The 25,449-nt window shown below is 41.8% G+C and overlaps 1 protein-coding gene across 4 annotated transcripts in view; it reads left to right on the top strand.

Moving 5' to 3' along the window:
• Positions 1–25,449, top strand: part of TG (thyroglobulin) — a 164,404-nt gene that overhangs the window by 124,255 nt on the left and 14,700 nt on the right. For all 4 annotated transcript variants that reach the window (XM_080377856.1, XM_080377858.1, XM_080377857.1 and 1 more), the window contains 4 exons: positions 4,988–5,152; positions 5,908–6,075; positions 13,977–14,158; positions 18,623–18,730. In XM_080377856.1, the coding sequence (XP_080233982.1) occupies positions 4,988–5,152; positions 5,908–6,075; positions 13,977–14,158; positions 18,623–18,730 (623 nt within the window). The remainder of the gene's footprint in view (positions 1–4,987; positions 5,153–5,907; positions 6,076–13,976; positions 14,159–18,622; positions 18,731–25,449) is intronic.

A 25,449-nucleotide genomic window follows, 5' to 3' on the forward strand; every position in this document is an offset into this window, starting at 1 on the left:
AAAGGAGAAGACTGCAGTATCCAGTATCCATTTCTTGGTGTCTCTGAGACCAGCTTAAGCACTTTATGCAGTATCAGGCTTTAGTAAAACACAAGCCATGTTTCAAGCGGTAGGAAACCCTTGAGCTCAGCAGTCAGGGTATTGTCAGAGCCTTGGCTATCCCGGAGGTCAAACCAGATGGTCTGACGATACTTCTGGCTGGGAACTGAATGCATCTGAGCTTGCAGAGCGCCTATCTTTAGCAAATAAAATATTGCTGTACAGGTGGCTCTTTTGGGAAATAGAGTTATCAGGACATTTCATTGGTTTGACTGTTCTGATTAGAAATTTTTTGATCCTACTTTTTGGGTGGTGTTACTGTTACTGCTGTTTGTATTTTCTATAGCATGCTGCTGGGCAGACAGAAAGCCTGCTTCCAAAGCAGTCTGCAGCCTCGCAGCCATCAGTGTAACGGCATTCATTTGGAGGGAGTGCACGTGTCGAAGAGACAAACAAGGCTCAGTCAGGGTTTTCAGTTGCAAATCAGGTTGGAAAAACAAGAGGTCACGATGTGAGGAGAGGAAGGAGGTTTGGGGTTTACAGAGTGTGACTGCAAGACTGGCTGCAGTGAAGTTTCAAATCTTTAGATCTGCTGTGAATAAGTTTTGAAAAACTTTGCAAAACGCGAGTTTCCAGAGTAAATGAGGAATTAAAAGACATTGAGCGCAGCAGCCTCTGTGGCAGTTGTCTTTTCCAGGTATGTTGGGAGACAGAGGTACAACTTACCATAACAGTCCTGCGGTGGGCTGGCCATGCCGGGGGCAGGTGCCCCCCTGCCCGCTCTGTCCCTGCCCTCCTCAGCCGGGCAGGGGGGAGAGAATGTAACGACAGGCCCGTGGGTCGGGGTGGGGGCAGGGAGAGATCGCTCCCCAGTGACCGGCACAGGCAAAACCCAGGTCCGCCCCGGGGACAGTCAGAGCGGGACGGTGAGAAATAAAGCCGAACCTTAAAGCCCCTTCCGCAGCGCTCCCTTCTCCCCGGGCGCAGCTCGGCTCCTGCCCGTCCCTGCCCCCTCCCAGCAGCAGCGCAGGGCTCTGGGCAATGAGGGCCGCGCTCAGCTTATCGCTCCTCGTCTCCCCCGCTCCTCCTTCCTCTCTTTCCCTGCCGCAGCGTGTCCCCCCCGCGGGCGCAGCCCCCCCGGCCCGGCCGGCCCCAGCCCCCCCGCCCCCGGGGGCACAGGCCCTGCCCCAGCCCGGCCCCGGCCCGGGCTCCTCCCCGCGGGGCCACGGGCCCTGCCCGGAGCTGCCCCGGCGCCGCTGCCCGCGGGTCACAGCCCCCTGCGGGCACCCCCTGCCCCGGGGGGGGCCCTGCCCGGGCTGCGGGGGGGGAGCCGCTCCCCCGGGGGCTCCGCGGGCCGGGGGCGCCGTGGGCTGGGGGGGAATCTCTGCGGTTGCCCAACATTGTGATGTTCCCACTGGTCGGATGAATTTAGGACCGTGTAACGCTGCTGATAAAGATTGTGCAACGCGGCTGCAGCCACGTCTTCCCGGCAGTTCGGTGCTGAATGCTTTCATCTGGGTCATTGTCAAAAATGTCACTGGAACTTCCTTCGATGACAGCAGGTCAATCCGTAAGGACAGCTGAGACAAGAGCTGCGTGTGGCTTCAGTTCCCTCTCAAGCCCCTCTAAATGATGCTGAGATAGGAAATACCCTGTGACAGCAAGACAGCTGATGTTCGCAATTTTGTCGTGAACATATCTCATATTGTTTACAGGTTTGCTTTCTAAAAACTCCTATGCAGGATTATCTGAAGATCAGAACTGTTAGTTTTACAAGTGAATTTTTTAGCTCTTGTGTTTATAGGTACAGGAGAATTCCTGGCAAATTAAAAAAAAGGACTGAAAAAAAGAACACAGCGTTTGTTATTTTTGAGCTGATCTCATGATTTTTGCTTTCCTGATTCATGATTCTGCCATGTTGATGGTAATATAGGTGTCATGTAATGGAAATGAACAGTACCTCCACTATCTCTGCTTCTGCCTGAATAGTCCTATTTTTTAAAGCACGCAATTCCTTCATTGCTGGTTGCTGGGACTAATCACACAAACAAATTATAGTTTTATAGGGAAAGAGGCAAGTGCTGAGAATAGCCATGTTATCCTCTGTGCCCTGAGCCTGTCTCTAATGCGGCTACAGCATTTACGGAAGATTTCTTTTTAATATGAAAACTGCAGGCTCAAAAAGGAAGAAATTTAATTCTGGGCGGTCTCCAGCTTCTGCTCTCACTTATTTGTTCATGAGGTTTTTTTGGTGAGAATGAGGAAACAATGAGCCTGAATTATGATGTGAATGTGAAAAACAGAGAACTGGTACAGTTTTGCTTGCTGAAGTTCTGTGGTAAGAGGAGCCTTGCTTCCGAAGCCTGGAACACATTTCAAATGCACCAGGGGAGGGAATGTAACGGTATTGCTTCCAAATACTGCTTGAATCATTCCCCAAGTTCCTCTATCACCCACTTCCAGTCCCAATAAAAATTAAACATGAGTAACAGTAGCGGACACCACATCTCTTTCAAACCCCAAACACAAGACATGCTTCCTGAATGCGGATGTTATCAAAAAAAGCAAACTGAGGAAGTGGCCATTACCATGGAAAATAGACGAAAAAAGCAGAATGAAGAGGAGCACACAAACCTGTTCTGATCACTCATGCAAAGAAGAGTAAATATCCACAGCCTGAGTAAGGCTCCAAACAAGAACTCTCCTCGCCTCACAAATGTATTTGCAGAAGTTTTGGGTTTTTCTTTTACTTGTCAGGCTTGGACTGTTTCTAGTGCCAGCCCATGTATATCCAGTGCTGTGACTGGATTTGCCTTGACTGTTGTCCAGGCTTTTAGCTCTCCCACCGCAGAGCAGACTTGTGGGACACTTCTACCCAGAACCTTTTGCAATTGCTGTTCGAGTCAGTAGTTGACCCAAGGGCAGCTTTTCAGTTTGTAGAGATCTCAGAAAAAGGGGAACTTTGCAACAGCTTTTACAATCCCTGGGAGGAGGTATGTTCAAAATCAAGCACACATGGGGATGTTTTGCTTGGTCCCAGTGAATTTTTGGATTCTGTATGTCATCTGATCTCAGTACTCTCTTTTGTGTACCAAATTTAGCCTTTTAATAAGGCAACTTCAGAAGTTCCACAGAAAATGCCACTTTCAAAATTTCTGAAACTTTCAGAATTTGGGAAACTGAAGCCCTTCAAATTTTATGGTTTTGTTTAGTTTTGTTTTAAATTAATGCCATTTAGGGTTACTGGATACTTGATAAAACATGTTGAGCATGTTCAGATCTGATGTTCAAGAATATGTTTTTCAGATTGGTGGATAAATATTGTGCAATCCTAGATTTGATTTCTCTGCTGTACCAAGGAGGCACATAATTCCTTGCTCCAAATGAAAAGCCAGGAAGCTACTCTTTTCGAGGGAAGCTGGCATGCCATGCTATGCCTTTTCTAGTTTCACTCATCCTAGTTCTGGTGAACATACTCTTCTGAAGGTTCTCATTTTTCATCCTGGGGACACACCCCCACACAGAGATACTCTCATTAAGGATATTTTTCTTTCTCTCTAATGACCAACTGAGTCAGTGCACCTAGTCAGCAGCTGCCAAATATGATGCCTTACAAACACAAAATAGGCCACCGCAAATCCCATGTGAAGATAAAGCCCATTGCTCACTCAAGTTCTCATCTAAATTGAGAGCAGAAGTGAGGAATAAGACCATGTGGTGTTTATTTTTAATTCATTAGTTCTTCTGCCCTCTTAAATCCAGAGATGGCTCTTCTAGTGCCCCAGGATTGACAGTCTTAGCTTTTCCTTTCCTTATCTGCAGCCATCTGCATCTCAGTTATTAAGCTAATAACAGTGCTTGTTTTCCAGATCCCTTAAGGTGATCTCTTTCCTTAAGGAAAGAGAAACTTTCAGGAAGGTAGTAGCACTGGAAATTCTACATACAGTGAACTAAAAAGACTGTCTGTACATCCAAACAATAAACTCTTTCTAATTATTTTTTGAATCCAATTTCTCCAGTTGTGAGCAATGGTATCCTGTTAGTCTCAATGGATCTGCTTGTCTGAAATATAATAAATGTCCTGGGTGCTGGCCAGGGCTGCACAGAGTTCTTTGAGCTCAAAGAATAGAGACAATTTCAAATTATGGTTTTGCTGTTTGTTTTCTGTTTCTTTTTAACTTGCTCCTGGTTTTATGCTTTTTTTCAGATTTGTAGTTATGCTTTGAGCAAATTCAGTAAGAAGTTAAGTTTATCAACTGAATAAGTTAATCAGATGAAGTTGGAGTCTTTCATGTCATGCATCTAGTGTTTGGATATTTTTTAGAAGACAGAAGCTAATCTTAGCAGTTATTATAGTAAACTGATGTAAACATTGGGAAATTAGTCATTTGAACCATGTCAGAGCTATTCCAGCCTTTCTGTTCTAGGTCAGATCTTATCAGATTTAGGTTAATTTCTCTGCATTTTCAATAAATAGTTGTCATGGTTACTCAACTGTGTTGTACCATCTTTTCTTGGTGAGGACATTTTCCATGTTGGCACAGCTGTAGGAAAGAAACACAGAGTCTGGGATAGAGATGGGACTGTAGCCTGTGCTCTGATTTTGATGTGCTCTGGCTCTGGCTGATCTTCTGCAACTTGGTTTAGCCTGAATCTTGTCTGAACATTTCTCTCTCCAGCAAAGTTTTCAGAAAGATTTATAATTTAGTTATAGACATAATGCAGACACTTTTCAGAGGTCTTCCAAAATAACCATGGCAGAGTTAGTAATGGCCAAACCTATCCGTCTCCTGTTTGCTTTGATCATTAGAACTTGCTTCTTATGGTTTAAATACTGGTGGTTTATACCCTGTAACTGGGCAGGTTTTGCTTCTCATCTTTTTTACCTGCACTAGGGGACCAAGTGTTTTGACAGCTTGTGTTGACTGGTACTGTCTTTCTTTTTTAGGGAGGTTCAGCTTTTTCTCCGGCATCCATTATTACTATGAGGAGAGCGCAGACCCAAGCAGCAGTCCTGGCTGAAGATGTGGGATGCCCTTCATCCACCAGTGAGGAAATTGTAGCCTGCCTCCGCCAGTTGCCTGCTCGTGTCCTCAATGATGCACAGACTAAGGTACATGGTAGCAAAATATATGACATTAGCAAGGAATAAAAAAGTTTCCATTTACATGAAGCTGTGACGAGACTTAGAAAATAAATTGGGCTGAAATCTCATGAAAGAAGAACTGACCTAGCTTTGGTGGAGTGATGCTGATGTCCATGACATCCACCTATGAATAGTCACAACTTGATTCTCCTTTAGACTAAGTTCCTTTTACATGCTTTGACCATGTCTTCCAAAATTAATCGAAATACAGGTTTTGTCTTCTTTCAGTACCCTCTCATCTGCCCCTGGGTGTTGCTCTAGAGGAGAATCAAATGTCTGTAGCTTCAGTAGCTGTATTTTTACAGAAAAGGAAGTGGGGAGGGATGTCCGTGCCCTGTCTCTTAAGTGGGAGGCTTGTGAAAGCTGCAGTATAAACAATTCTAGAGATGGCTCCTTTACCCACAGATTAAAACACCCACTGGCAATACATTTTCCCATCAGGATTAGCATAGAGCCAATCCCTAATATTTTTATAATTGTTGTTTAAAACAAGATTTTTATTACTGTAAGACCACCAATTCTCTTGGCTTATTCAGCTTGTTTTGCCTACTGAAACTGCCAACAAAAGCATTGTTTCCTGTCAGTGATGAGTTTACACTTCCATTAACTGATCACTTGTTCACTTGAAGGCTATGAACTCAGTTGTCTGACGCATAAATAAAATGGAAATGACATGGGTAAGCTAATTTAACTGTACTATTATTACTCTTTTGCTAACCTAGCTCCTAGCTATAAGTGGCCCGTTCCAGTACTGGGGTCCCGTGAGGGATGGGATTTACCTTCGGGAACCTCTAGCCAAAGCCCTGCAGCGCCCTCAGCTTTGGAAGGTGGATCTGCTCATTGGAAGTGCTCAGCAAGATGGGTTGATCAGCAGAGCTAAGGCAATTAAGGTAGGATGAGACTCACTGTTAATGAACTGATGGTATTACTATTCTTACAGCGATGACAGTAATCACATGCAGCAGGACAGATGCTTTTTGGTTTCTACAATTTATGAATTATATTACATGCAAATATGCAAAAGCATTGTCCATCTCCAGCAAGTCCAGTTTATGCTGATTAATGGCATTATTATATTTGTTGATTAACATTACTGGGAGAGATATGAAAAAGTAAGAGATCAGCAATGATTTAGCATGTATTAATAAGCAGCAGTATGTTTTAATGTTTCTAAAATTATATTGCAATCTCAGTTGTATCTCACAAAGAAGAAAGCAAGCTCATAACCTGGTTATGAGGTTCTTCACTGTGCAGCAAGGCTGTCAGTCTTTTCCATGCCAACTCTTTTTTTTTTTTTTCTGGCAAGATTTTTTCTCTGTTACCTTTAAGAAGTAGCTTTTCTTGTAAAGATGATTCTGAAGGTGGACTAGCTATGACTAAGAATAGCACTGGCCTGATGTATAGGCTAATGTTCCAGGGCACAAACTGGTGAAATGAAAAAGAATTGTGTCCACGCTGTCATTTGGACATAAAAGTCCTCAAAACCATGAAGGTCTAATAGAGGGATATTATATCTTCTTGTGAACCTCTTGCACTGAGACAGCTTATCAGCCTTTTAAAGTTCATTTGTCCTTCTCTATGATGGATAAAATTGCACTTCCCTGTTTAATGTTGCCAAATTAAATTAAAGGTTCCAGGGTGGACTTAATCTTTTAGGAGGCAGTGAAAGGTCAATCCTAGCTTCTTTCTGCTGGTAGCCAGTAACACACAAACCGATTTACTTCAGAGTTAATGACAAAATTACGCCTTTGAAAGAAGGCTTTTTGACCCACCTCAACAAAGTTCATATTGCTTGTTTAGTCTCCAAGAGAAGTTTCCTGCACTTATTTCATGTATCTTCCTCTTTTGGAATCAATTAAAAGGGGAAGTCAGACATAGGAAATAGACTGTGATGCTGGAGGCCTGCAGACAATGATCCAGACCCTGTGGGAGGGCAATAAACCTCAGTAAAATCATTACAGGTCATGTTAGGAAGTCTAGGCAGTGACATTATTTCCTTTACCACTGTTTCTATATATGACAGTTTTCTGAAAAACTGAAATGAAATTCCATGGTGTATTAGAAATTATGCAACAAATCACGGTGCTAATGAAAACCACAAGTGCCAAAAGCCAGCATTGTCAGGTTGAAATGAAAAGAAAAAGCACTTGTAACTGAGAGCTCAGTAGCAAAATGTTGCCCTTCTAAGAAGAAAATCTGGAATATATTCTTTATTTAAAGGCTTGTAGAAAATAAAATTGGAAGGGGACTTGGAAAGCTGGTGTAACAGCCCTAAGAAATGGTTGTATCTGCCTCAACCTGAGAGACCTGTTTTAAAATTTGCTGTTGGAGGTCTTCTGACCTCCTTTGGCAAGGGTTTAACTATCCTTACTTAGAAGGATAGTTAACTTCTTTACTAGCTATTATAATAGTACCTACCTTACTTGGTGCTACTGCTGTAAATCAGATTCCATCCCTGTTCCAGAAAATTCATAATGTTCGTGGTAGAAGTTTATATTTTATTTTCTCTATTTTCACATTTTCCTCTTTCTATTTTCCTGTGTCTTCAGGTTTTTAGAGCTTGAGGGAATATGACTGTTTTGCCCAATCTGTATTCCTGCCTTCAGGTTGTTTTCTCAAAGACCTGCCGCAAGGTTAAACTTTCCTGATTTCTCCCTTGTCCACGTAGTTGGTGTATTAATTGCTGGGGAACTGTAATGCTTCCTCTGTCACTAAGCTATTTAAGAACATGCATTTTCCAGGTCCTCAAGAGCATTTCTATGTCATAGCCATGACCATGCATGGTTTCAGTCAAAATCAGATGACAAAGTCCTTAGCAGGCCACAGACAACAGTGGCAGAACCTGGTGCAGGTGGTGATTGTTACTGAGAAGTCTGTGCCCCGTTTCCTCTGTCATCGTGTCATAAGGGATCTTTGTTCTGTGCTAACTGTCTTCTCCCCACAATAGACCTAGAAGAAGGATTTTAGACAACTCACACAGCATCCCACCCTTCTACTTTATTCATTTTAAGGATTCCCATGAGGCAGATCTGACTTGTATCTTTCTGGGAAAACCCAAAGCTGGTTTTACTGATATACTAAAGGAAGGTGGGAGGGCTTAGCTGGTGGAGAAAGCACTGGACTCAACTAGGAGAACCAAGACATAGTTCCTAGCTTGCCTCTGATTCAACCACATTGAAACACATAAAATCTGTCCTACAGTGAGGGGACACCTCCCTGGGGTGAAAATGAATCCGTGGATGTGCTCCATCTCTGTAGAGAGAAGAATCAAACAGGTATTTGGGTAGATAAAGGGCACAGCTGAAAAGTCTTGTGGCAAGTGTATGGAATTGGCAAAGACCTTCATTTCCATCTCCTTTAGGATGACTTCAGTGTAGTCAGAGGCAAAGGGTGGGGGATAGAAAAACTTAACCCCTGCTGACTTGTTCCACCAGTTCCTGTGAACAGCTGTTCTGGCAAATTCAGAACAAATTGTTCTGGCAAGCTCTTGTTCTATTAATTCTGGTCTTGCTCTATTAATACTGATCTTGTAAATGGTGAGGAGACACAACTATTTGGATACAAGCAAGCTTGAGACATGATGCAATTCTTACCGCCTTAGTCCGGATTTGTATGCAAGTTTTATAAACTCTTAGCAGTTGAGTCTTGGGAGTGAGAGTGAAACCTCTAGACTGAAACCAGACCTGAAGGTGGTAAAACTCGTTGGCTTCATGTTGTTCTGTGAGGGCTTACTGGCATTTGGGTTTGTTTGGTGTCTCCACACTCCCACTGCAACACTGCGCTTACGCCTGTTGAGGCCTTTACTATTAAAAACGAAATAGAAAGGCAGAAGGCACCACTCATGTGCTAGCAAGACGTTTATGTTCGATTTGTTTACAGTTAAAGGCTAAAGTCTCTTAGTGATGCAGCAGAGAGTACGCTGAACATTCGTGCTCAACGTCTTGCCTATGGAAATGACCATTTTATGGTGTTGACTTGAATGCTTATTCATGTGAACTGAGACAGATTTGCCACTTCCTGGAGCACTTCACACTCATCCCCAGCGCAGCCATCAGACAGCTGAAACTAATTGAAGAACAAAGCAGAGTTTTTTTAAGGGAATGGCAAGTGGTACCATAGCACACTATTATGTGGCATATGGAACAGTTAAGCTGAACCCATTAACTACAATTCCCGTGGCAGACCTTCAGGGATGTTCGCTTTGAGCAGCCATAGATTAGGGCAGTTGAGCAGAAACCTCTAAAAATATTGATTTCAATTCTCAAGTGGACAAAATTTTGTCCCTGTGCTATGCATGATGCTCAAGTGGGAGGATGTAATGGTTCCTACTGGCATTAAATATATGGATTCACTCATGCTGCTCTATATCTGTGTTTACGTGTATATCCATCTAAGTCAGTATAGCCCTGTTCATATCCTCCATACGTTCTGTGCCTACTATGTAATCTCCACATTGCAAGGATTGTTAACTTTCTTTTTAGTTGGAAGACTAAGGTTGTACCTTATGTGTCTTCTTTCCTTTTCTTTCCCTCTTCAGTAAAAATCTAACTGGCCGCAGAACCCAGAACCAGGACATAGGGGAGTGGAGAGATAGAAATATATTTACCTCATGTAAGCAACTGGATCTATGCAGACCAGAATTTCCATCCTGCACAACATTACAGTCAGTTAGTATCTTTATGGATAAATGTATTCAGCAACATACAACAGATGGCAGATATGTGTATATTAATTGTGATGACCGGGGGAGTAGTGTCCTGATAAATGCCATCAGTGAGGAGAATGGGACAATATCAGCTCTTGACTTCATCTTGAAACTAGCTGGAATCCTTGAAAGACTGCTGCATGGCTGGCAGCTCTTTCACCATCTTTTGTGACAACGTTTATCAAAAGCCATTTAAGACCTAAGATGTGTCTCTCTCCTCTGCTCTGGTCAGACCTGACCTGCAGTACTGTGTTCACCTCTGGGGCCTCAACATAAGAAGGACATGGACCTGCTGGATTGGGTCCAGAGAAGGGCCACGAAGGTGATCAGAGGGCTGGAGCCCCTCTCCTGTGAAGACAGGCTGAGAGAGCTGGGGTTGTTCAGCCTGGAGAAGGCTTCGGGGAGACCTTAGAGCAGCTCCCAGTACCTAAAGGGGGCTACAAGAAAGCTGGAGAGGGACTGTATACAAGGGCATGTGGTGATAGGACAGAAAGGAGTGGCTTTAAACTGAAAAAGAGTAGATTTAGATTAGACATTAGGAAGAAATTCTTCTTCACTATGAATCACTTCACCCCAGTGGTGAGGCACTGTCCCAGGCTGCCCATGGAAGCTGTGGGTGCCCCATCCCTGGCAGGGCTCAAGGCCAGGCTGGATGGGGCTGGGGGCACCCTGGGCTGGTGGAAGGTGTCCCTGCCCATGGCAGGGGGGTGGGAACTAGGTGTTCTTTAAGGTCCCTTCCAACCCAAATCTTTATATGATTCTGTGATGCTATTATCTGTATGTACTCTGCTAGTGTTATCGATATTCCAGTTTGTCAGAAAAGTACATTTCGCCGCTTGGAAGATGTAAACATTTGGTCTACCTACTGCTACAATTTATTTTTAAATAAAACTCTGGACCAGACTAATTCACATACTCCAGCAGCTATTCGGCAGCAACAAGAGCAGTAAACATTATTTAACTCCTTATTTAGGCAATGTTTATGACCGCTTTGTATCACCAGAACAATAGAAAGTGGTGCACCTGCTGTCTTTAATTATTTTCTTACTTACCTTTGAAAAAAAGTTGAAAACTCTGCTATAACTCTGAGGTCAGTTGCCAATACTGCTTTAAAAGTTAGCAGAATGTAAATTATTTTACATAATATGCAGCTGTTTCTATTAATCTGGTAGCAGCTGTTGTATCTACTCCTATTTGAAAATTGTTCCTTGGTCATATATTTTCTAATGGGAAACATTTGTTGGACATGGAAAATTGGTCAAATTGAATCAATTTCTGGAAAGTTAAAATGCTTTGCCTTTTTAATGTTTCATGGGGTTTATTTAAAGGTTTTGCAAGTATTTTGTAAGTATTGCTTGATTTTGTGCTATTATGTTAAAGTCAAATATTTAGATTATATTATATTGTAGCCAAAGCAACACTTGAGAAATCCTGTTTCAGATCGTGCTATTTTAGTGCTGGTTGGGATGAAAAATCTCAAAACATCTTACAAATGCCAGTCCTGTTTCTCATCCACCTCTGCCTGTTGAATTCTTTTTCATCTGACTCAACATGTCTCAGGGACCCACTCTATTATCAATGATTGCTGAGAAAGGTCACCAGAATTTTTGGGGCATTTTGAAGATAACAGAAACTAGTACATAGACACAGTAAAAACCTAAGACTGACCGCACTGAGTCAGCTCAAGGGTCCATTTAGCACAGAATGCTGTTTTCAGCAGTGGCTAAGGCAGCTGTTGGTCAGAACAGGGTAAGCAAATCTGAGACTTCTGCTAAATGCTCTCCAAACCTCGAGCAGTTTGCAGCTCAGAGGCTTCCTAGCCTGAATTGGTCTTTCTGTATTTAATAACCATCACCTAATTTATTTGTTTATTTTCTTTTTAATTCAAAAACTTGTTCATTAAACTTCATCTTGCCCAATTTTGGCATCTGCAAAACCATGTGGCAAGAAGTCCCTCAGCTTAACCATGTGTTGTATGATGATCCATCTCCTTCTCTGTGATTTTCAACCATAGTATTTATTTGATGCTTAGTAATTGATGAGACAGTGAAGGATCAGTTTCTAGAGCACCTAGTCAATATCCTAAGGTTTTTTCTCCCTCTTTTTCCCTCTGTTTTAAGTATCCATGAAAAATTTAGAATAAGGTAACAAATCCATTGAAAAAAAACACCCCACACAATAAAATAAAAGAATTGCATGGAAGTTGCTTTGTACAGGATGCTTTACACATAAAAGCTTGGGCTCTGCACTGACACAGAAAAGCCTCTGTTCCTATCCATAACTGCTAGCCAAATCCACCAGCCCCAGGCACCAAATGAGAGATTCCTAATTAGACAGCAGCAATGCTTCTGCTGGTTAGTAGGGACCTGAACTGACGTGTGCTGAAGCTGACGGAAAGCTTGCTTTTTCATTCTGTGAACGTACAATCAGGTCTTCAGTGACCATTTCTATTTCTTGCAGAAAAATATACATGTCCTTGCTGGCTTGAAACTGAATGATTTTGCAGGCAAGTGCGCTATGCAGTTTCATATGTGGCATTTGTGCACATGAAGTGATGTGTCATCTGTGAATTGCAAATCTTTTTTGAAGTACAGCGGTATTACTAAAACTGGCACCACATGACTCTTTTCACACTGCATGGGCCAACATCTAGCAAAAGAAGAATTTATTACAAATACAAGGAAAATTACCAAGATCTTTTTGGACCTTGGGATATTTGGTAGTGTTTTGAAATCCCTTGTGAAGTCATGGAATGAAAATGCACAAAGCATTAGAGTACATCAGTAAGGACAGGCCTCAGCCTTAGCAGACGGGGACTTATTTTCCATCTTTCATTTCTGTGAATCTGTTGAAAAGTAATTATTCCCTCTGTACTTCCTGTATAGGGTTGTGGAAAGACCTAGCAGCGTGATGAAAACCAGCTGTGGGCCATCAAAATAATATCTTCAGTAAAGGATCTATGGTAACTGGACTGGGCAGATGCTAGCCTGTTTTGCATCAGACTGACTGCCCAAAATAATATGGGTGGTTTATTAGATCTTTCTGGAGTTCTTATACCAAATTTCAGCCATTGTGCACCTGCAAAGTGCCCTCTTTAGAAATAACTTGATCCACGGGAAAGTTCAGGTTACTTTTATTTTCAGGAAGTTACTGTTTCTGAACTTGAAATAAATTCTTAAAAAAAAAAAAAAAAAAAGTCTGCATTGATAAGATAAAAAAACTTCCTCAAAGAAAGATGTGTTGAAAACTTCCAGCAGTCTTCAGCTTTGGTAAAAATAAAATTGGGTAGGCAGTTTGGCATAGAAGATGGTCCCTCTGCTAGCAGTAATTCTGCAGTGACATGAGCACTCTGCTCTGGAAAAAATGCCTTTATGTCAGGAAAGGTTTCAGACCACAGATCTCAGGGAAAGGGCATTTCACTGTAGGTCACTCTGAAAGTCCCTAGGGGTTATGAAGTTTAATGATCATGGCTGCTACTTGGATTGGGATTTGGAGTAGGAGGATTTCTTTTCCAGGGCTAAGGCAAATATCATTCCAGAAGGGACCTAACTACAGGCCTTATGGCAGCTACATTTCTTTGTAGGTGTTTCCAGGAAAGACAGAGTGATACAGCCATGAAATGACTATATTCCATGTTTGCTTTTTGGAATTTCCAAAGGAAAGGAGAAATATTCTGGAATATTCCAAAGGAATATCTTCTTCTCTCCCCTCTAGTTTTCCTTCAGGGAGCTCATCAGAAAGACAGCATTGGGCACACCTACAGTGGAGAACTGTCTAGTGGACTATTTCTGTGAGAGCCAGTGGGGTTTCTGTAGTGTAAGAGCTACATCTGCACAGCATGGTACTGATGATTCGGACTTCCTAGGTCAGGTATTCAATCCCATAGTATGTTTTGAGGAAACCCATACTGCTGGCTGGTGACAGTCCTGGGAAAGCAAAAGTAGGACTGTCTCCTACTTCCCCTAGGAATCAGAGGTCACAGCAGAGTGGACTCGTTCCAGCAGAGGGAGATCTGAGCTTATATTGTTCCACTAAAAATCTGTCTTGGTTTTGTTTGTGAATTCCATGTATGCATTTTGTTCTCAGAAATTTGAAGAAAGTCAAGGAAGAGCCAACAGCAAAACAGCCTTTTATCAGGCTCTGCAAAATTCTCTGGGAGGAGAAGACTCCAACTCATTCATTGAAGATGCAGCTACGTGGTATTACTCCCTTGAACACTCAACAGATGATTATTCATCCTTTTCCAGGGCTTTGGAAAATGCAACCCGGTAAGAAAGTCGTCCTATTACAAGTGTGTGTTTGGGGTAAAGCCAGATTTGTTTTGATTATCTTAAGTGTGCATTTATATTCTTATATGTACTCATATATATATATATATATATATATGTATGTATGTATGTATGAGAATATATATACTTGAGAAATTCTTGTGCAAATGAACAGAAAACAAGCAACGTGATTTCATTTTCCATGAGGTTACCAATGTCATTGGTAAACAGAAATTGAACTGACTTTTTTGCCTTGTGAAAAGTTTGAATTGTCTTTCCTGAAGTGTACATTGGATTCAGACTACTAATGCTTCCTTGCATATTCTTTCATGTCAAAGATGTCTTGGTTGTTTGCATACTCTGCATCAACTAGTCCTTGAGTCCTGTTATCCTTGTGACAGTAAAACGAAAAGACTGGCTTTTATTCACAGTCACGTATTTATACAGTTAAGATATTTTTCCTAGTTTTTGGAAATTTGGAGAGTGGTCAGGTTTGAAAACTCTGAATTCAGCAATTACATTCATTTTTATCTTACGAAATCTGCAAAATATATTTCTTCACAGTATCAGGCTTTCTACAGGTGAGTATCCTGTGTGAAACAGCAAAGCATTTGTGAATGTTAAGAAAGTGGTTCCGATTGTATTCTATGCATTGCTAATCTCCACTTTACCCATGACAGAAGAATACCCATAAGCTTATTGATGTATTTCCCTGACCCTTGTGTTATCACTTATGCCAGCGTACAGTGATTGTATGTCATCCAATCTGCATTTTGCTCCCTTTATGTATGGTTTCCCATGGTGAAAGAAAGCAGAATCAGACAGCAGGATGCCTCTGTAGGAAGTTCTTGTGGAGGTTAAAGGAGAACACATGATATCTGACTCTTTCCTTGTTTGATCCATCAGGACACATCATAGACTTACAGTGCCTCCCAGGCTCTTCCAAAGGAAACAGTTGTCATGAAATGTCAGCAGATGCACGAGAAAATTACCTCCAGTATATACTCTCCCATACTTTGCATTGAAACATCGGAGGCAGGGACCATTGGGAAGTGGAAAATGAGCAGGGGGCCATATTCATGCCACCCAGTATATATTTACATCGCTTTGACCCTTAATCGGGTATGGCATCAGGGTCCAGCAGTTCTGGACAACAGTGAGTTTGAAGAGTTCATTGCCCTGTTGGACTAGGATTGCACAGCAGTCATGACACCTAGGGTAGACCATAGCGACTGGTGGGTATCTTTAGCTTGGGTCACCTGGTGGTTTGGTCTGCAAAGAAGAGTGGATTTCTCTCTCCCATGGGCAGCCGGTTTGCTTTAGCCAGTTACAGTTCTTGAGCTGCAGTGGGGTGGGCCCATTTTTCCGAAAGGGGGAAAACTGAGGGGAAATCACCTTACCTCTGCTTTCCTGCCTCTACGCAAACTCAGGGGCTGCATGTTTAAGCTGCACAGATTTTCAGAAAACAAATCAAAAAAGTCTTTCCCTATTCCTGCCTCTGTTTCATAAGCAGATCCATTATGAAAACACTTGACATTTCCAAGGTGATGTGTTTTATAAAGCTGGTGGTTTGAGTCCTAGTGTGCTCGTCCACACTGTTTCACCTCTGTGCTGAACCAAGACATCATAGCTACAAGCTCCTAGTATATGTGCTCTTAGTGTTGCAGCTTTCTGTCCTACCATGAGCCTCTCCGTGAGATCTTAGAGAAAAGATTTTCCTTTCAGTCCCCCATCAGAGTTGCAGTGTGTTGCTCCAAGGGACCTTCAGGGAGCAGGAGTTGAACAGGAACCAAAATTCAGTTGAAAACATCTGATTGAAGACAGCAGTGACCAAATCTGTTTGGGGAAGTTTTCCGGGTGGTCCAGGTGGGCCAGTGCATTGAGGTCATGGTGTAAACAAGCCAGAAGGCTGTGGGTTGAGCTTTGTGCTGTTTATCAAGTCTCATACTTTACTGCATTTGCCCTGCTTCATAGCCTGTCGCAGGGACAGGCCCTCCAGCACTGTGGCATCTGGGGCCACTGCATGCAGCACACATGGAAGAGCTGTGGTTTGTAGGCGTTCAAGCCAGAACTCATCCTCAATCTCTTTCTTATCACCACCGTTACCTATGGGGCTATAATTCTTTAGTCATATTGGTAAAGTTTTAAGCCATAATAAATCACTGAAAGACTTACATCTTAACCCTTCCCCCATCCAGAGATACCTCCATAAGGAACTGTTACACCACAAGGCTGTTGCATTTGATCATCTACCTTCAGCCCAGGGCTCAGCATGGTGCAGACACTGACTTTAGCAAATCCGTGACAGCTAGCACACAGCTTGCTTGCAGCAGGGATGTAGTGCCCAGCTAGCTGCCCTGGCTCTCAGCCTCGGAGTGCCCCACAGCAGCCTTGGGGGCATAGGGATTACCTCCTTCTTTACGATATGAGGCAAGTGACTTGGCTAAGGAAGAAGTGAATGTCTTAAAGAGTCACCACCAGCAAGCACAAGGATGAGTAGTGAAACCAGGACATCTGATGATATTTTTTTTCTTTAAACACTTGGGAAATTACTCCAGCTGCAGTAGAAAGGGAGACAGCAGTTACAGAATGAGAGTCATCTACATCAGTATCACATACATGGTGTGGTTCTGGGTTTTTTTGGTGTCTGGTTGGTTGGTTGGTTGGGTTGGGGTTTAGTTGGGTTTTTTTTTAGTTTTGGGGTTTTTTTCAACAAACTTACTACCAGCACAGATGTGTAACCTAAGAAAATTTCTGTGTCAGGAGGTTATAATTATTTGCTAAAGTTTTAACAGGTTTATAAAGTGTGAGAAAGCAACATAAGTGGTTGTTACAAAGTGCATACATTGTGCATATTTTGTGGTATTAAAATATTTCCACTTTTAAAATTGTTTTAGCTGCAAATCTGTGGTATTTTTACCAAGTATAAAATAAGTTTAATTTTATTTTTCTTTCTCTTTTTTTTTGTAAAAAAAAAACCACTCTGGTATTCCATACCTATAAGAAACAGCCATTTCATCTTTGTGGTCACTATTTTTGTTTTGTTGTGTGTTTTTTTTTCACTTCCCAGAATAGCTGACTTTGCTGCTGCATTTCTGCCCCCCCCCCCCCTTCCCCCCCCCAAGCACCAACTGAGAATCAGTTTAACGTGTTGAAATGTATCTCAAAACATTTTTTGAGAGCTAATGCTCTCCACAGACTCCCTAGTTTTCAAAGACCATCTGCTCCTCTAAAATCCCATGCCGGTAGGCATGTGAGGAACAGTAATTTTTGTTTCATATGGGTGTTGTCAACCATAACTGTCAAAGAGCATTGTGATCAGTCAGCCCATAACTTGTGGTCTCACAGATGGGCTTAAAATAAACTCTGCTGAACCAAGATAGCTACCCAAACAGTGCCTTTCATAATCATACCAGTTAAATATAGCAACATGGCTTTATGCTTCTCTGACACTGTTCTTCCTTGCCATCAGTCATTCTTTTTTTACCTACCAAGTCTGAAGGAGCAGCTACTCTTTCGGGTTCACTAGACTGAGAATTGAAACCTCTCACTTCCGCAGCAGATACGTTTGTGCGTGCTCATGTACTTACGGATATATAAACGCCTAAAGAGTGTGCTGAGTCTCTGGGCGCATGTAGAATGTAAAGTGGTGTATGTGCATAGATAATATTGCCTTGAGGAAACACAACAAGGTATCTTGCAGTAAGGTGCTCTGTCTTCTGCCTGCCCTTTTGAACTACTTGTGCTCCTTCCAGCTACAGCTAACCCCACCTCCCAGCCCCACTTCTTGGGGCAATGAAAGCTAGGGAAGTCTGGATGCATTTACTTCACTCATGCCTTTGCATTGCAATACTTGGTGATAAATTGATCATTTAACTATCTCATTGCAGTCTTCTTGTCTGACCTTTCTCTCCCAGACATTCTATACCAGATATTCCATATTGATAAGCCCTGCCAGAGGCCCTGCAGGATATCTCCAAAAGTGGTCACTTACTTCCAGCTCTGGAAACTCTACCCAAAAAAATCACACAGATCCAAATGCAGAAATGATATCATTGAACCTTAACCCAGGAAATATATAAATCTTTTTACTAGATGCCATTGCAACCTAGTGATGCCAGAAGGAGTTTTATACTATTACAAGCATGAGTCCCCATAAACTAGACTAAAATGGGATTGTTTTTTTGGCCAGGATATTCCTTATGTGTCAGATATGGCTTGTTTGGTATCATTGCCGTTGTTCAACACTCCATAAAATGGTAATTTTAGTGAAGTCTAAGCTGTACTGGGTTCATAGAGGGTGACTTTTTTCCCTCAGTGACCTTAAAGGCAGAGATAGGAGCTGTTTTGGCAGATTAAAGGTGGCTATCAATTTAGAGAGAGGTTTGTTGACTGGGGAGGGGTGTTCTTTCCTTTTTTCCAATATGTGACTGTATCTGTTCCCTGCTCCTCCTTTTTTATCAGTGACCAGTTTATCACATGTCCCATCATCAACATGGCCAGTCACTGGGCTGCTGCCTCCAGAGGAAATGTCTTCATGTACCACGTACCTGAGAATTCCTCACAGAGCAGGTATGATGTATTTTATTACGTTTCTTGGATTTGGAGTTTGCAAAAACAGGGCTGTCCGTTTGGGTGCCCTGTGGAGTAACTGGATAGATGTACGTACCTCAAATAAACAGTGCAGATTGGCAAAGGAGGGATTTGGCTCTAATAGATTATTTCTTTGTTGGCTGTACAGGAATGCTGTTTCTGAAGTGAGACACTTCAAGTTAGATGTCTAAATTAGGTTTCTCCTTTCCAACTTACCTACCTTTGCCAGTTCCAGGTAGCCTTTTAGATTTCTACCCTATATCTGATAAGCCTCCTAGAAGAACCAGAACGTGGTCTAAGTCATTGGGAGTCCACAGCTCTCAAGATGAATGGGGTAACATTTTCTAAGGACTCAACATTAATTTAACAGTGCCCCCTTTTGAAGTAAATGCAGTTGTACCACATTTAGGCTGACTGGCCTTCAGTGTGGATGGGGTCTGGGATTTATTCCTTCTAGCTCCCACACTATGACTTGTGATCAGTCGACAGACTGTCTCATGGGAGGAAAAACAGTTTTGAACACAAGCATTTGCAGACTTAGGGTCTATGTCATCCTTCATGTTAGAAGCTTACTTGAAAAAAATTCAGCAGGAGCAGCTGTATCATATTTTAGCTGGAAAGTTCTAAATGCCTGTGGGAGATGCAAATGCCTTGTTCCCTTGGGCACAGAACAAGCTGGTAGTCAGAGGCTATTAAGGTATTAAGGTGACCTTCCCTGTTTTTCTTTTAGACCCTGCCCTCCCAGAAGTCAGGATGAGACACTGATGTTTGCAGGCAGTGGCCAGCACTTGGGGCTGCTATGTGACACACAACACTAGCTCCTGGTCCCTTGCTCTCAAAGGCTGAGTGATCAGAAATTGCAGTGACAGCAGTCCCTCCTGTCCCCTAGATCTGCAAAGTAGGGCAGCAAAGCACACAGGGATGCTTATCCGCTGCTTCCTTACAAGGCAGCAGGGCTAGTCCCCTGCTCTCCATACTGCCCCATACCTCTCTCCAGAAAGATTTTTGAGACCCTTTCTTTTTTCTCAGGCTTCCTCTGAAAGGGCTTAGGGGAGAGACAGCAGGTTCCTTCTGACACCATTTGATACTGTGAAGTTCCCTGTGAACCACACGGTCTTTTCCTTTTCCTGATAGCATAGTGAAAAAGCATTTGAAAGAAATCAGCCAAGATCTAGGTTACAGATGAAGGCCATTATGCTGTGGTAACACAGGCTCGCTTTCTTTTTAGCTGAGAAGAAGTTAATCCTTGGGGAGCCGTTATTTCGCTGGCGGCTCCAGCGGGAATGTTCGCAGTGCTCGGTTTGGCTACTTGATAGGCTCAGATAAGTGACTTTTACAAGGCTCCAAACAGGGCTGAGCTATGGTATGCCAAAAATCCAGCCACACAAAAAGAAAAGATGTGTTCTCAAATTAGCTAGCAAGTTTTCTCTTTCTTTGGAGAATGATAGTGACCCAGTCGTCTTTGATAAAATCTTAGTTGAAAGTAGATGAAATCGTACTTATACAAGTTAGACTCGCTGGCTTTGAGGCAGCGATTTTGAAATGATGAGAATTTCCTCTTCTATCTAGCCCTATTTAAGATTTCACTTGCGCTTATGTTATTTAGCTTTCCTCACGCTCTCCAGTACAGTAGTAGCTTATGTTGCACTTAGCTACACATTTTAATAATATTTCTATTGTCAGTGGTCTTCTAAGCGGATTACTTTAAATTTTAGTGCAAAAATTATTAGTTTGCTTTTTCATAACCCTCTTTGAAAGAACAGACAAAGCCAGTATGCTGTCTGGAACTTGTGGGAACATGAGGCAAAAGCTCAAGTGCCTTAGGCTAAGCCACTTGCAAGGAGAAATGGGCCCAAACCGGTATGCTGCATTTACATTCTTACTCCTTTCATCTTTATTTATGCTTAAGTATCCTTAAAATAAATGTTGTTTAAGTTGCAAAGGCAAGCACTTAAACAGAGATTGCAGAATTCAGCTTGTTCATGTACCAAAGGATCTGATCTGACATTATGACGTGACTACTTATGAAGTGATACCCTTGTTTTCCCAATGGACCCCACACTAGATTCTCTGCTGAATATACTGCAAGTTTTTTGTTTAACATTGTTTCATTCATTCCTAAATTAATCTTTCCTTTTCCTTCATCACATTTTTGCCATGTGACCTCTCTCCCTCACCCTTCCTACAGCATTTCCCCCTCTATGTAAGTAATATACGTGCATTGCAGGCTGTCCAGCAGCCTCACTGTGTGCCAGCAGTGTGGTGCTGTTGAGGGTAGGAGCTTCTCATGGGAGGGCAGCCTTTGCTAAAGAACAAGAAACCATCAGTAATCTGAAAAACACGGAAGAGTGTTTGGGAATATTATTTGCAATTTGCCCTAGCAGATTAAAACCAGTAATGTACATGAAACAGCCTTCAAGTAGAGTATATAAACTAATCTTGGGGAAAGACCTAGCAACCATGTCACCAACTTCCAAGGGACTTCCCTAACCACTGGAGCAATGAGTCCTGATGGTTCTCAAGTTCTTCTTTGAAAATTGTGACTCTTCTTAGGAGGAGGAGCAGAGGCAGATACTCTGCCAAGTAGCCTACAGCTTAGGCGGTTTGAAGTGTCTCAGCAGAAGTGGGAATTGAATCTGGGACCCTGCAAACACTCTAGCTATTAAAATGCTGAATAGAACTGTGTTACAGCCATTTATTTCTGTTAATGAATGTAATAACCAACAGTATGCTTTGTTGTCATATACAGGACATGTACAGGGTATTTTGTGAGTACACATACTGGCTGAGATCCCCCTCAGTGCATTGCAGCTGGAGGAACACCTCATTAGATATTCCTGATCGCTCATAGGCATTTGACAGAAAAATGATTTCTCAGCCCATTTGATATTGAATCACGTCTGGATTTGCTGAGATACAGACCTCTGCTTGTAAAAATGGAAACTTCTAAAGTATTATGTCCATAGAGTAACACAAGAGATAAAATAATGATTTTTTTTTGGTCTTTGGTGTCTAAATTCTTCCTAAGATGTCAGTTTACACAGGATATGGACCTTTCACTCTTTGCGTTTGTTATCTATATCATAAAGAGGATGATGATAATATATATTATCTATAATAACTGCTAATAGCTGCCTCACAGATGTATAGGGAAAAGTACATAAAAATAATACTGTGTTCAGATAACTACAACAATGGAAGACTGTTTGCTCTTAGGTAAAATATTCTGGCTAGGGAAATGGCCATTCACTAATTAAGATAAGGCACAGCACCGCAACGCATTCTCTGATTCCTTCTGTCACCCCTCTCTACTTTATGTGTGTCTCCCAAAATGTGTAACAGAACAGAGAGTTAAAATGCAGAGATGAAAAAGTACTGGTATTTCCTCTTGTTTCACATGGAGCAGTCCCTTAATAACTCACAGCAAGATAAACAAGAGGGAGGGAGAAGTCAGCCAGTAAAGACAGACCCAACCGCAATGATGCAAAGCGGACAAAAAGTTATTAAACAGGGAGGAATTTTTACCACTAAAAGTCAATTAGAAAAAGTTTGTCTCACAACTGAAGGTTTCTCAAACGTATATACATACACACATTCAAGCACGCATAGGTACAAGGATAGGATTAAAAAGCCCACTCTAAACTGATGTCTATGGCATATGTGGAAAATCGCATAAAAACCATGAACAGTTTTCATATAGATGAATGGATATTGCAGAGAGCAAACTAATATCTCCTTCCACGTGGTAGCATTCTCCCAAGCTTGGCATGACATTATGTCTGCTTTAGTCTTCAGTTCCCATTTGAATAAGTAGAGGGATGCATAGCCAACTCCTGCATTAATGATCTGTGGTAAAAATATATACATAACCCAGATGTCATTTTCTCACTCTCTTTTTGAGAACACTTAGACCTTGGAGTAAACATTCATTCTAAACAATGCGGGAGGAATGTGACTGCTCAGCATTGCCTAGGATTAGTGGGGAGGGCTGGAGTACAGCTTTAGTTATAGCAAAGAAGTATGTGATAGGACAAGTATATTTTGACAAGGATAATATTATTAACTGTAAAAAAATTTGCCTCATTAACTCTTCAAGAGGTTTCTGTGTGATTTTTGCATATTATATGAAGTAGCGCTGCTTGCCATGCCAACATCGTTTCCCAGTCACACTGTGGTGACAAATGTGCTCTCTTGGCTGATGGTGGATAAAAATTGGTGCTCTGCTCACCAAGGAGGCCAGATCATCAGCTGCAGCAGGATAGCAAAGCATCGTTATTGTCATTAAAGGGGTCTAAACTGAGACTTAATGAGGCTCTATCTTATTAACATTACCATAATAATTGTCACAAAAGCTTTTGTTAACTGTTGTGCACTGGACAGATTCATCCAAGATTAATGAGCTGCTATCTGCTTTAAGTCATTTTAGTTGGGGCTGTCTTTACCTCCTGACTATGCACTCATGTGTACGTTGGTGTGAGTTGTTAAACGACCACTCCATACCGATGCTCACATAGTTGGCTGGATTTCGGTGACACTCTTGATGAATCCTGTAAATGAAGGTGAGAACTGACTGATTAAAAAAAAATTCCACTATGCCAAGTATTTCTGTTTTCTATTTATTATATAAGCTGTGCTAAATCTGGCTCTTCTTACTATCCCTTTAATTAGAGGAGATTTTTCTAATCCTTTGATTTTGTAATAATCATACCCCCGTCCTTTACTCTGTCCACCACTTGTTGTTCACTTGAGGTTCTCCTGACTCTACCTGTTAGTCCATGAGTACCAACACCCCCTACACTGGGGGGCCACAATGTGAACTGGGTGCTGTGGTGGCAGACAGAAAGTTATGTCTCCAGACTTCAAAGAAATTAATCTAAACATAGAGGGCATATGAGGCACCAGCAAGTTGGTAACAAGAACGACAAGATGCACGTTGCCTCCATAGTTGGGCAGGCACCACAATTGCCTTAGCTACGTACACTTGCTGCAACAACAGCTCGTCATTTTCCTCTATAAAATTATACTCCCAATCATCTCCTAAAAGTTCTTTTGCTTTTGTTGGAATCGCCTCTCATCCCTCTGGCCTTATCCATTGTGTTATGCAGGCTGCAGCTATGAAAACACTCTCCCACTGATTCAACCACTTCATGCCATTCTCAAGTCTTTGGACAGTTTCTGTGTTGCTAAAGGTTTGAGGTCTAGACAATTTGTTTTTTCTTCCCACGGAATGGTTTAGGGGCCTTTATCATTCAGTAGATTTTTCAGATCTTGGAAATTGGCCATAAATATGCAAAGGCAAAGTACCAAGCTCAGAAAAAACAGAAATCAGCTTTAAGCGAACCAAAATTCAGCCAAAAGGCTCAGAAAAGTACAAAGAGATCTTTGGATCTGCATGTGCTGCACTGGGACAAGCTGTTCCCACAAAATGTAATCTGGAAGATAAGCACAAAGTCTATATATATAGAGAGAGACCTTCCTTGCTGCTCAGGGAGGGGGTGTGTGTCTGTGTCTTTGAATGGACACATCACCTTTTTACCAAAATTCATCCACTCATTCAGCTCAGAGTAGCCATACTGAACAAAGGCATGAATTTCTGTCCCCCAAAGATGCACTCAAGTGTCAACAGGCCTATTACTAGGTTTTTAGAGCAGTAATTTCCTGACAAAATTCTGTAATCTGTGTTGTTTGCTTTCTTCCTGCATTAAGTTCTATTAATATTTTTTTTTTTCAATTTATATGAGCTTTCAGGTTCTTGAATTTATTATCTGCTACTTCAGTTTTATTTTTTTCAACTGGCACAGCTATAATGCAAAGTAGAACATTGCGTGTATTGGGAGTAGTCCAAGTGGAAAAGACACAGCAAACTCCAGGATACTTTTGCAAGTCACATGTACCTATAGGGCTTTTTTGGTACAAAGGTGGATAAACTTGGCAGTTTAATCCCGTTAGGAGTTAAGCTTTTTCCATATGTCCTGATTTTTCCTGAAAATAAAAAAGAAAGAAAAGTGTTCAACTGTTTTTCACATGGTTTTCCCCATTTGTTTGGCAGGACTTCGTAAAGTGAGGAGGCACAATGAACCAAACGTGCCCCTAGAACCGCAGAGGTCACACACCAGGCTCATTACATTTCTATAAATATCCAGATATCCTTTCGATATTTTTTTTTTCCTCCCTGCAATCACATCACGTTTCCTTTTCTAAGATGTGTTGTTATATATAATTAAAAAAAAATTTTTTGCTTATCATCAAAATGAGTATTTAAGTCCAGGCAAAGTGCAGTGTCGGTAGGCTGCTCCTCTCCATTGACGTGGGTGATATGGTGCCTGTTAACAGCTTAGGATACTTGATCCTGCTCTGCAAGTGTGCTGGTATTAATATGAAGAGAATGTAGATGTGTGCAAACCACCACATTTAGCATTTCCAATATTTCTTGCAAAAATTAATTAAAAATCCATTTATTGAAAATAAACACAGAACTGGCCCACAAGATCATGCAGGCAGTGGCCATTTTATATATAAATCATATAATCTTTTCCAGGGACATGGTTGTTATGAAAGCCTGTTTCCACTCAGATCAGCAGGAGATGTATCACCAAGTCTATGAGTCTGGGTTTTACCTATGCTGTTCAATCCAATCAGCGTGTAAATGATCTATTCTCACCAAAGCCAGGTGACCGTAGATCGGTGTTTTGTTTTGT

This window comes from Falco punctatus (assembly GCF_963210335.1).
Source record: "Falco punctatus genome assembly, chromosome: 3".
NCBI lineage: Eukaryota > Metazoa > Chordata > Aves > Falconiformes > Falconidae > Falco > Falco punctatus.